This window comes from Budorcas taxicolor, chromosome 5, assembly GCF_023091745.1.
Source record: "Budorcas taxicolor isolate Tak-1 chromosome 5, Takin1.1, whole genome shotgun sequence".
NCBI lineage: Eukaryota > Metazoa > Chordata > Mammalia > Artiodactyla > Bovidae > Budorcas > Budorcas taxicolor.
The window spans coordinates 76,861,843-76,873,248 of NC_068914.1; the positions used below are offsets into that span (position 1 = coordinate 76,861,843).

Genomic DNA, 11,406 nt, shown 5'->3' on the forward strand with positions numbered 1-11,406 from the left:
CTTGATTTCAGCTTGTGTTTCATCCAGCCCAGCATTTCTTATGATTTACTCTGCATAGAAGTTAAATAAATGGGGTGACAATATACAGCCTTGGCATACTCCTTTTCCAATTTGGAACCAGTCCGTTGTTCCATGTCCAGTTTTAATTGTTGCTTCTTAACCTGCATACAGCTTTCTCAGGAAGCAGGTCAAGTAGTCTGATATTCCCATATCTAGAAGAATTTTCCACACTTTGTAGTGATCCACACAGTCAAAGGCTTTGGCATAGTTAATAAAGCAGAAGTAGATGTTTTTCTGGAACTCTCTTGCTTTTTTGATGATCCAACAGATGTTGGCAATTTGATCTCTGCTTCCTCTACCTTTTCTAAATCCAGCCTGACCATCTGGAAGTTCGTGGTTGTTCACATACAGTTGAAGCCTGGCTTGGAGAATTTTGAGCATTACTTTCCCAGTGTGTGTGATGAGTGCAATTGTGCAGTAGTAAAAATGTTTTAACATTCTTTGGCATTGCTTTTCCTTGGGATTAGAATGAAAACTGACATTTTTCAGTCCTGTGGCCACTGCTAAGTTTTCCAAATATGCTGGCATATTGAGTGCAGCACTTTCACAGCATGATCTTTCAGGAACTGAAATAGCTCAACTGAAATTCCATCACCTCCACTAGCTTTGTTCACAGTGATGCTTCCTAAGGCCCACTTGACTTCGCATTCCAGGATGTTTGGCTCTAGGTGAGTGATCACACCATCATGGTTATCTGGGTCATGAAGTTCTTTTTTGTACAGTTCTTCTGTGTATTCTTGCCACCTCTTCTTAATATCTTCTGCTTCTGTTAGGTACATACCATTCTGTCATTTCTTGTGCCCATCTCTGCATGAAATGTTCCCTTGGTATCTCTAATTTTCTTGAAGAGAACTCTGCTGCTCCTGCTGCTGCTGCTGCTGCGTCACTTCAGTCGTGTCCGACTGTGTGCGACCCCATAGATGGCAGCCCACCAGGCTCCCCCATCCCTGGGATTCTCCAGGCAAGAACACTGAAGTGGGGTGAAGTTGCTCCGTCGTGTCCAACTCCTAGCGACCCCATGGACTGCAGCCTACCAGGCTCTTCCGTCCATTGGATTTGCCAGGCAAGAGTACTGGAGTAGGGTGCCATCAAAGAGAACTCTAGTCTTTCCCATTTTATTGTTTTCCTCTAGTCTTCACATAATCTCATTCAATTTCCTTGAAACTTTCTCACGTAAACATATGAATTAAAAACAATATAGTTAATACATGGCTACAGTTTCAAGTCAATTCCCCAGACTCACTCCCAATCAGTGGAGAAGGAAATGGCAACCTAGTCCCTTATTCTTGCCTGGGAAATCCCATGAAGAGAGGAGCTTGACAGGCTACAGTCCATGGAGTTGCAAGAGCTGGACACGACTTAGCAACTAAACCACCACCACTCCCAATCAGAGGGCTACACCTAAACCCCTCTTCCACAGAGCTTCCAATAACCAAGTTTTCCCAGATGGCTCACCTGGTAAAGAATTCGCCTGCAGTGCAGGAGACACACCTAGACACCAGTTCGATCCTCAGGTAGGGAAGATCCTCTGGAGGAGGGCATGGCAACCCCCTCCAATATTCTTGCCTGGAGCAGACTGAAGCGACTTAGGACACACGCCAATGACCAAAGCAGCCTTTAGTCCCAGAGCCTGGAAATGGTGGCTTGGAAATTGAATGTTGCCTCTTTCTGAAATTTTTCTTTAAAACAAATATTGCCAACATTTGCAATTCACATTTTTAAAATCTAGGTTTCATCTCCTTTTGAAAAACTGAACTATCTCACCATAGCAGAGTGGTAGGAGGTTGGGGACACATACCTGCCCAGAAAAGTTCTTTTTGAGTTTGGAAGTCAGGAGCCTCGCTGAACCTTTCCAGTTCGCCATTTCCTCACCGATAAACAGAACTTTCTGGGCCCTGCTTCACTCTCAAACTGGTAAAGTACTGTTTCTCTGAGCAAGCTTTGGGGAGTGGCTGAAGGGTAGATATAGCACTTAGTCTCCCTGTGTGGGCTGCTTCACTCTATGCACGGACCACTACATGCCACTGGCTTCAAAATGTTTATGTTTTGCACGGAAAATTCTTCACTCGGAGGTGTCAGCATCTCTGGTTGGGAAAGGTTAATGTTAAGCATGTACATCTTTTTTCAGCCTTCAACATTTGGACTAGTACCTCCTCTTGAGTGCTTGTTTAATATAGTTTCCTTCGAGAGTGGACAATGCTCGAAGAAGCATAAATGCGTTCCAATATTTTATGAAAAAGGCTGGAAGTCTCTTATTTGCCAAAGATACTTCTCACTAACAGCTTAGTCTCCAAACCAATAGAATCAGTGTCGCGAGTTTGGGAATAATCTGGAAAAGGGGTATTCAGGTCCGATTATCAGATGGGGACAGTAGGAGGCAGGGGAGGTTTCGGATGAACTCATTGCAAGCCTGGTCCACGTAGGGCCAGAGTCGGGCCAACAGCCAGCAGCTGATGAGCTCTTTGCCCACCACCGCCACAGACCGAGCCCCGCAGCTGCGGCCGAAAGCGCCACATTGCGCCTGCGCAAAAGCCTTTGCCGCGGCTAGAAAGTAAACTGATTAAACCAGTTAGAGGAAGCGGCTTCGCAAGACTGCGCAGGCGCGTTCCGCCTTCGGACGGTGGTCGGTGCGCACGCGCGCATCCCAGTCGCCCAACCTGTAAACAGAACAGCCCTGGGAGACAACTTCTGCTTCCGGGTCACGCCTTGACAGCCGCTTTCACCACCCCGGTCAGCCCCACGGTTCGGTGAGTGTCGCCCCGCTGCAGGAATGTCTGCAGTCAGGTTTCCTAACCTCGAGCACCACGCCCAGTAATACTTTCACTCCCCGCTCGCGATCTGCCAGCCCTCGAGGCTGGGATCTCGTCCCGGGCCTTAAGGAGATCGGGGCGGGGATTGGTTCGCCTTTGGGGCTCCCCGGCATATTTCGTGACCCCATTTCAGTACCGGCCCCGCGAGACCTGCTGGGATTGCTGTGGTCTTTGCGGAGCCCGTGCGGAAAGTGACACCACACGTCTTCGCCCTCCGCCCCTTAGACTCGGCGAGACCTAGCTGCCGCGAGCCCCCTCAGCTGGTGCGGTGGGGCAGGGGCTCGCCTGGCCGGGTCGCGGGCCTCCGAGCCCGTGGGCGAAAGCCCGGCCTCCCTAGCACTAGAGCTGCTGAATGTCGCCTCTCCCCTCCTTTGCTTCTAGCTTCGCATTAAGAAAACCCCCTTGGTGTTTACTTCGGATCCGAAGTGGAAGAAAATGGGAGAGAGGGAGCTTTCTGCTCCAGCAGAGGAAAGGGGCCACAGAGGGTCAAACCGTGCACGGACTGCTGTCTGGCGATATGTCGAGTCTAGATTTCGTGATGCTTCCTGACAGTGAATGTTGTCAATGTGCCCCGAAGTTTCACTCTTCAGCAGGAGCTTTGAGGCAGCCGCAGAGAACTAGTGGTTGTATTCTGAGTTAGGATTTCTTAGCCTGGAGTCCAAGAAAGCGCCGAAAATGATTGCAAGGGTCTAGTTTTTTGGGTTTTTTGGTGTTTTGGTTTTTTTTTTTCAGATTATCATGACCCAGAAATGTTTAACAGAACCACTTCGGGCTAAGCCTTCCACTTTGGATGCTCTGTTTGTTTTTGGAATCGCTGACTCAAATACATCTGTACCTTTTCCCCTTTTTCCTTACAACAAAGAAGTGTAAAATACAGACTCTTGTCTCTGAGGAGCTGTTGCAAAGATTAAAACGTATTCCAAGTCTAAACTATTTGGAAAATTTCAGAGAGGCATATAAAAAAGTGTGTAAGCTTACTAAGAATAAATAAGCTTTGTTCTTAATAAAGTAGGGAGAATACCCAAATTTGAATCACTGATACCTATGAATTGATTTTTAACTTCCATTAATTAATTCTATATATATTTTAAACAGATAAATGGCTACCCAGTAGCAAGATGGAAGAGTTTATAGTATTATTACATAATGTATAAGAGGAGAGTCCATCAAAAAAGTTACATCGTATGAAATGACCAAAATTAAAAAATTTTAGTGTTTTTCCCTTAGTAATCATCATATACATAAGATGTCTAATTACTGTACATCTTAAATTTTTCTAGGGTCCTAAGTAATAAGCTGTACATTGATTCAACAAATATTTATTGAGAACCTGCTGTGTGCCAGGCACTATTAAAAATAACGCGCTATTTACTGGCAAGGAGCTTATGGTTTGACAGGATCCTAGATTCCTAAATGGTTACACCTAGAGAGCATACCATGCTTTCTTTACAGTTTTTGATATATGCTTTTTCATAAAAATGCTCTGCCTTCTTTGCTGTAATCTTAAATGTTCCTCACCTGGTATATGGCTCTTAAGAGAGCCAAAACTTTTTATCATAGTTGAATTTAAGTATTGTTTTGATTGTGTTGTGTTAGTCGCTCAGTTGTGTCTGACTCTTTACGACCCCATGGACTGTAGCCTGCCAGGTCCATGGAATTCTCTAGGCAAGAATACTAGAGTGGGTTGCTGCTCCCTGCTCCAGGGGATCTTCCAGACCTGCAGATTCTTTATTGTCTGAGCCAATATTGCATTATTTTCTTCTTCCAACACAGAACTCAGGTCTACTTCTCAGTTGTCACAAATAGCCAACTATTAAATTTTTAAATTCATTTTTCACTCTTAAATCTGCTTATTTTCCTGCAACTGCAAACATAAATCATTAGTCAGAACTTTTAAACTTTTTTCCTAATTTTACATAGATGACCCCAGAGTAATTATGCTTTGGCATTCCTTCCTTATTTTAGAATTTCACCTCAAAAACTTCTCATTTTTTTCTTTGCTGAAGACATTTTAAACTATTTCACAGATGGCTTGTCATCATTAACATAAATGCATTTGTTCTGTTTCTTCTCACAGATAATAATCACTCGTATACCCTTTAGTCAATCAACCAGTATTTATTAAATAGCTACTTTTTGTGAGACTCTGTGGCTGGCCTGAGATGGTCTAAAAAAGTAGAAGACGAGAACCTTGCCTCCCAATTAATTACAGTTTAGATTGAAAAATAGTATGAACATAACTATACCACAAGGTCAAATGTAACAGGTAACCTAAAGGGGGTGCTGATAATAAAGACCGCATAATTCAGAGGAGGAAAACAGATGTTTTGTGAAATCCTTGGCCTTTACAGGAATCCCTTTCCTGGCTTGATCTTTTTTAAACCATAAAGAGCTCCATGGGGAGCTTGGAGCATTTGGGGAAGTCCGGTGCTAGACGAGGTCAGAGAGTAGAGCTGGGGTTCTCAGGGTCAGAATCCTTTTGTCCAGTTACCCAGCTCCCTCAGCAACTATGATATTCTCCTTCTTGTGATTAGGAAGAATGGTATTAATGAGCCATTGACTCTTTGAAATCTGGTTTTAGTAGTGGGAAGGCCTTGGAGAACTTCTAACCCTAAGGACAGATGTGCTCAGTGGTATTGTGTATGCCTAAAACATCTTTGTTTCAGGCAGTTTGGAGCATGTGAACGTACTCTGAGCCTTGATGAGTTCCAGTATGTGGTATATTATGCAGAGCATTCAGAGCAAATACTCTCTCTCAGAGCGCTTAATCCGAACAATCGCTGCCATTCGCTCCTTCCCACACGACAATGTAGAGGACCTCATCAGAGGGGTGAGTGCACTGGGCTGACGCAGGAGTCCTTGGGGAGGTGAGGTGGGAGAGTTCCTGGGGAATCCTAATAGATTACAGATTTGCAGCTCTGACTCACCGCAAGATCACAGGGAGTTTTTACAGGTTTTACGATATTCTAAAACGTATTAACTTAACCATTAACATACGTTTTGCTTCTCTTCTCTTCTACCTTTCACTTTGTGCAAATGATATTTTTCTTTGGGAATTATGTTCTAGATAACCCTAGTTTCATGCTCTTTATAAAATCTCTCTCCGGGTATGGGCATATGGGATTCAGCAAGCTCAAACTCTTCTACACATGTACTATGGGAAGAAGGAGGCAAGCAAAGCATTAGTGGTTTTCAAACCCTTGTAGTTAATAATTACATGGAGGGATATCACTGGCCTTCTATCATCCTAACAACAGCTACCACTTACAGTTCTATAGAGATTATCAATCCCTAAAATACATGGTAATTTTTGACTTAAGGAAACACTTTAACTGTCTGCTGTCTAACCAGTACTATTCTGTACTTCTGTTAAATGGCTAGTATCCTGGAAGGGCGTCGATGCTTTTCTGTATATTATTCCTGTTGAAGAAAAGTTACAGGGTAATTTTTTTTTTTAATCTCTAGAGAATGCATCCAGATGGCTACTGCTGTACATTCTTTTGAAGAACTCTAGAATCGTGTTTACAGCCTAGAGCTCTGTAGCTGCTTCAGAGTTGTGTGGCACAGCTGTGAGAAGAAAAGTCAGATAGCATTAGCTTGTTCTCAGCAAAAGTGGTATCAGAAGACTCAGCAGTAGAAACTTTGTCACATTCTAATTCCAGCTCTGCTGCTGAGTCATTCTGTGAATTTGGTCAGACCGTGGTGTCTCCAGCTCCTTCATCAGATACGAAACAGAAGTACCAGTGGGGGCTAGGTGGCAGAGAATGCTGATACCAAGGGGCCACTTAGTTTATAAGTATATGCTATATATGTTTATAAGCAAAGACATAACATTAAGATGACCTTACTGTTAGTGATGGTCATCTGTTAGATGGCAAGAAGAGCATGCCAGTTCTCCTGGCTTCTGTCTGAAAGACACATTCCTGACTTTTTCAGAGCATGGTAGCCAGAGAAAGTCCATTGCTTTTCCAGCTTTCCTGCCTGGTGATAAGGTTCCACTGCTTCTACATGCAAGGTTATGTCCTTAGTGATGTCCATCCCCAGGGCCATCTTTCAGGCTAGCTTATGGAGAAACTTAATGACTTGATCTAAGGCATCAACAGTTCCTTTCATTCATCTTCAGTGTATCCTCTTGGTTTGGATATTGGCATTGTAATTTCATTTAATTAACAGGAATAGGTACTGGGGCTGGTAGTATATTTACAGTACAGTTAGAGCTAGACCCCTTCTCCACCCCTACCCCAGACATTGATCTGAGTCTTGTCCTGCCTGGTGAGCCAGAGCTGAGCACACCCACTGAAGCTTCCTTCTGTCCCTAGGGAGCAGATGTGAACTGTACCCACGGCACGCTGAAGCCCTTGCACTGTGCCTGCATGGTGTCCGATGCGGACTGTGTGGAGTTACTGCTGGAAAAGGGAGCTGAGGTAATGTTTTTTTAACACTGTCACATCAGTGATTCACTAAAAGTTGGGCTTCACACTTCCTTAAAATGTTTTGTCTCTTCTCCTATCTCGTCCCACCTTCTTGCTCCCACCTTCTAGGTAACTTTGGTGTGGCCAATATTCAAACAAAATGTAATGGTAAATCATCCAGAGTACTTCATTCCGTTGCCTTTCTTTCATACACTGACCATGGCTCTGGGAAGAGGTAATTTTTATCGCCCCTTAATCTCCCAGCCTTCCTTCTGGGGTTGTTTATATTTCTATTTAATCCTCTTTTGACTGTTCAGTCCCCTCAACCCTGATTCGATCTAAACCACTTGAGACCTGCCGCCAGCGTGCACTTCTCACATGTCTATCACTGGAAAATCAGTCAGTGGGTCAGTCCCTTCCTCGGGATTGAGCTACTTGTGCTCTTTCTGCCTGTTTGTTTTTTTCTGTTTTACCATATCTTGTTATCTTCTTTCTAATGTATCTTAACATAAAAAAACTAGATTAACTTTTATTGGCATTAGCAAGAAGCAGCATAGTATAATGAACAAAAGAATAGAGAGTCTGGACCCAGACTTCATGGATTTGAATTCCAGCTGTCATTTCCAGCTTTGTGATCTTGAACAGGTTACTTAACCTTTCTTTGCATCAGCTTCCCCATCTATAAAATGAGGATGATAAATGGTGTCTTCTTCATAAGGTTGAAACTGTTTAGAACACTGGCATGTAGTAATTATTATACTAAATAGGTGCCTGTTAAATAAATAAAGTAGCAGTTTTGACAACTTTTGTGGCATCTTCAGGGTGCACAGGTTGAGGCAGTCATTTGAATCAAAGATGCCATGAAGCAGGTGTGCAGGCCTCAGACACGCTGGTGGGTAAGCCTGCTGTAGCCCCCAGCATCCCCACCTCCACACAACCATGCTGTTCTCTGCCTGTCAAGAACTACCCCGTAACTTTTGTGAGCGACCCAGAAGTGAAAGCCAGTGATTAATAGCAACGATGAAAGTGAGACTATCCCTGGGGTGAGGGGGCAGTTTTTAGATAAATAGAAGATTGAACTCAGTTTTTAGCTAAATAGAAGATTGAAGATTAAATATTTCAGGGGTGGGTTTTTTTTAGTGCATTTTATGGGGGAGAAAATTCGCTATTTAAACCTAGGATTTAAATGAAATCTTTGTAGCCTCCAAATATTATAGGAGATGCTGAGTTCAGCAAGCCAGCGGCTTTTCAGCATCGGAGGATTTGTGCTCTTTCCTCGGCATGCTTTCCTCCAGGTTCTCTCATGACCCCACAACATATGTTTGCAGGGGGCTGACTTGGATGAATAGTTCTGAGCTGTTCTGTGTGGTTAAAAAACACAGCAGAGCTACATGGGCAGAAACTTGACTTCATTATTTTTCAGTCTGGTTGCCATTAGCCACAGGATACAGAGTGAGTCAGGATAAGTAGAATAATCCAGAACCTTTACTCTGCCAGTAGGTTCAAGCTGCCTTCCAATAAATGTCTTTCAGAGTAATTACAAGTACTTAGACTTCTGTTTCTTCCCCCTTACTGTGTGGTAGAGGTCCTGCTGCTGCTGCTGCTAAGTCGCTTCAGTCATGTCCAACTCTGTGCGACCCCACAGACGGCAGCCCACTAGGCTCCTCTGTCTCTGGGATTCTCCAGGCAAGAACACGGGAGTGGGTTGCCATTTCCTTCTCCAATGCATGAAAGTGAAAAGTCAAAGGGAAGTCGCTCAGTCGTGTCTGACTCTTTGCGACCCCATGGACTGCAGCCCACCAGGCTCCTCCGTCCATGGGATTTTCCAGGCAAGAGTACTGGAGTGGGGTGCCATTGCCTTCTCCAGGTAGAGGTCCTAGGGAACAGTAAATAAGGATGTGGCAGCGAAACCCTAGATGATGCAGGCCAGCTAACCTATGGACATAATAGACTGTTGGTTGTTTGGGGACTATTGTTTCCTGCTTGCTCCTCAGCTCCATCCTGGTCACAACTCCCTGGGAATTGCTTGTTGACCTGCATGTTCAGAAAACCACATAGCAAAGACAGTGGATAGGCACATGCAAGCCTCTTTGCCCGCCCATCGTCCATACACTGTAATATAGTCGCTCCCTCTTCACAGGTGAATGCCCTGGATGGTTACAACCGAACAGCCCTCCACTATGCAGCTGAGAAAGATGAGGCTTGTGTGGAGGTCCTGTTGGAGTATGGTGCAAACCCCAACGCACTGGATGGTAACCGAGACACCCCACTTCACTGGGCAGCCTTTAAGAACAATGCTGAGTGTGTGCGGGCCCTGCTAGAGAGCGGGGCCTCTGTCAATGCCCTGGATTACAACAATGACACCCCGCTCAGCTGGGCTGCCATGAAGGGAAATCTTGAGAGCGTCAGCATCCTTCTTGATTACGGTGCAGAGGTCAGAGTCATCAACCTAAAAGGCCAGACGCCCATCTCCCGCCTGGTGGCTCTGCTAGTCAGGGGGCTTGGGACAGAGAAAGAGGACTCTTGCTTTGAGCTCCTCCACAGAGCTGTTGGACACTTTGAATTAAGGAAAAATGGCACCATGCCACGAGAAGTGGCCAAAGACCAGCAGCTGTGTGAAAAGCTGACTGTTCTGTGCTCAGCCCCAGGGACTCTAAAAACACTCTCTCGCTATGCTGTGCGCCGGAGCCTGGGACTCCAGTATCTGCCGGATGCCGTCAAGGGCCTTCCTCTGCCAGCTTCTCTGAAGGAATACCTGTTACTCGTAGAATAGCCTGGAGGAGACGTCAGGCCGGCAACTCTGTGTAAGGTTTTGCCCTGCAGCACCGTCTGTCTTGGAAAACAGGAAAAGCAGTTGCTCCTGTTGTGTGGTTTATATTTCAAGGCAACATGTCACAACAGTAACCTTCACATCACCTCCCCTCCCCAAACCAAGCAAGCAAACAAAAAAATGTCCCTCACTTTTGTTTGTGTTTCTTGCTTACTAGGCCTTTTATATTGCACCCTGCAAAGGAAGAGGTGTCCCCAACCCTCCTTAGGGAAAGAAATCAAGTGAGACTGAATTTCTCTGGGCAGATGAAGAGTATTTATAGCATGTGCATTTGGTTTGCCTTTGGGAACATGATTAACTTTCGGAAGAATCGCTCTAGAAACATTTTAATTGACCTGCAAAGAAATTTAAGAAAATTCCAGCTGACAGCTGCAGCCCAAAGATGAAGATAACTACTGCCTCAGATGGTGCACAGGTTCAGAACTGGCCCAGATGTCCCTAGAATCATCCCCGGGCATTCAAAAGGGACTGGCCCCTTCTCAGCACTGAAGGGAAGGGCAGTTTTTGCTGCCTTTCCATGAGTGTGCCCAAGGCTTACAGTAGTTCAGCAATGTTATTTTAGAAAGATTATCTTGCTGCTCTCCATGTAGTAGAAGGGATAGAAGGTTCTAAGCAATCCTAAGAACTTTCTTCGAATGCAGTTCTTTCTCTTCCTGACAGCCAGTTTGTGCTAGTGGGCTTGGCAGGCTCTTCCTGCGCCCACCATAGAGGGAGGTGTCTGCTCTAGCAGGGAAGGACGTGGGCTGGGCTGCCTTGTCTCATGCGTCTTTCATTCACTCTGCTAAGAGTTTGGAGTTTGTTTTCAGTTGTTTCGGAAACTTTGCTTTTTACTGATCTACACAAAAAGACATTGGTGGTGTGGGTGGAGTTGGGGAGTGGGGGAAGAGCACTCATAAGAGCTTCCTCTGAGATGACCCACCTACCCAAAAGAGATCTGTTTTAGTGAACAATACTTAAGTCTAGGTACTCTTCCTCTTCATGTTCCTAAGCTAGATCAAGTTGTCGATTCTAGATGGCCTTATGCAAATGTGAAAGACTTTTTTTTTTTAACTGATTGGGAACTATAAATAAAAATGAACAGTATCTGCTGACACAGCTAATTTGAAAAAGTATGTCTGCTTTTGTCCTTTTGTTATTGTTTTTGCTCACATAAGGAAAAAAAAGGAAATAAAAAGGTCTAAAAGCAAGTTTGGAAATTTCTACTGTCCCTACTTTTCTTTACATTATTGCCCTGAGTCCCAGTGCCATCTCAGACTGCCACACCACCTGCATAGGCGGTTTTGAAGAGTCAGTG

The 11,406-nt window shown here is 44.7% G+C and overlaps 1 protein-coding gene across 2 annotated transcripts; it reads left to right on the top strand.

Annotated features, from left to right (window-relative positions):
- Positions 1-2,712: 2,712 nt before the first annotated feature.
- On the top strand, positions 2,713-11,203 carry ASB8 (ankyrin repeat and SOCS box containing 8). Of its 2 annotated transcripts, none has more exons than XM_052639497.1 (4): positions 2,713-2,807; positions 5,541-5,700; positions 7,190-7,294; positions 9,423-11,203. In XM_052639497.1, exons 2-4 carry the CDS (start codon positions 5,572-5,574, stop codon positions 10,053-10,055), a joined length of 867 nt encoding a protein of 288 aa, XP_052495457.1. In that variant the 5' UTR covers positions 2,713-2,807; positions 5,541-5,571; the 3' UTR covers positions 10,056-11,203. The 2 variants fall into 2 exon arrangements, with proteins under 2 accessions (XP_052495457.1, XP_052495458.1); XM_052639498.1 differs by having other exon boundaries at positions 2,740-2,807; positions 5,537-5,700.
- Positions 11,204-11,406: the final 203 nt, after the last annotated feature.

What these genes read in the sequence shown, in the direction of transcription:
- ASB8 (XM_052639497.1), top strand. Translation starts at nt 5,572, where the DNA reads ATGAGTTCCAGTATGTGGTATATTATGCAGAGCATTCAGAGCAAATAC. An exon ending in TAGAGGACCTCATCAGAGGG is followed by an intron (nt 5,701 to 7,189) that starts GTGAGTGCACTG and finishes TTCTGTCCCTAG; the next exon opens with GGAGCAGATGTGAACTGTAC. An exon ending in TGCTGGAAAAGGGAGCTGAG is followed by an intron (nt 7,295 to 9,422) that starts GTAATGTTTTTT and finishes CCCTCTTCACAG; the next exon opens with GTGAATGCCCTGGATGGTTA.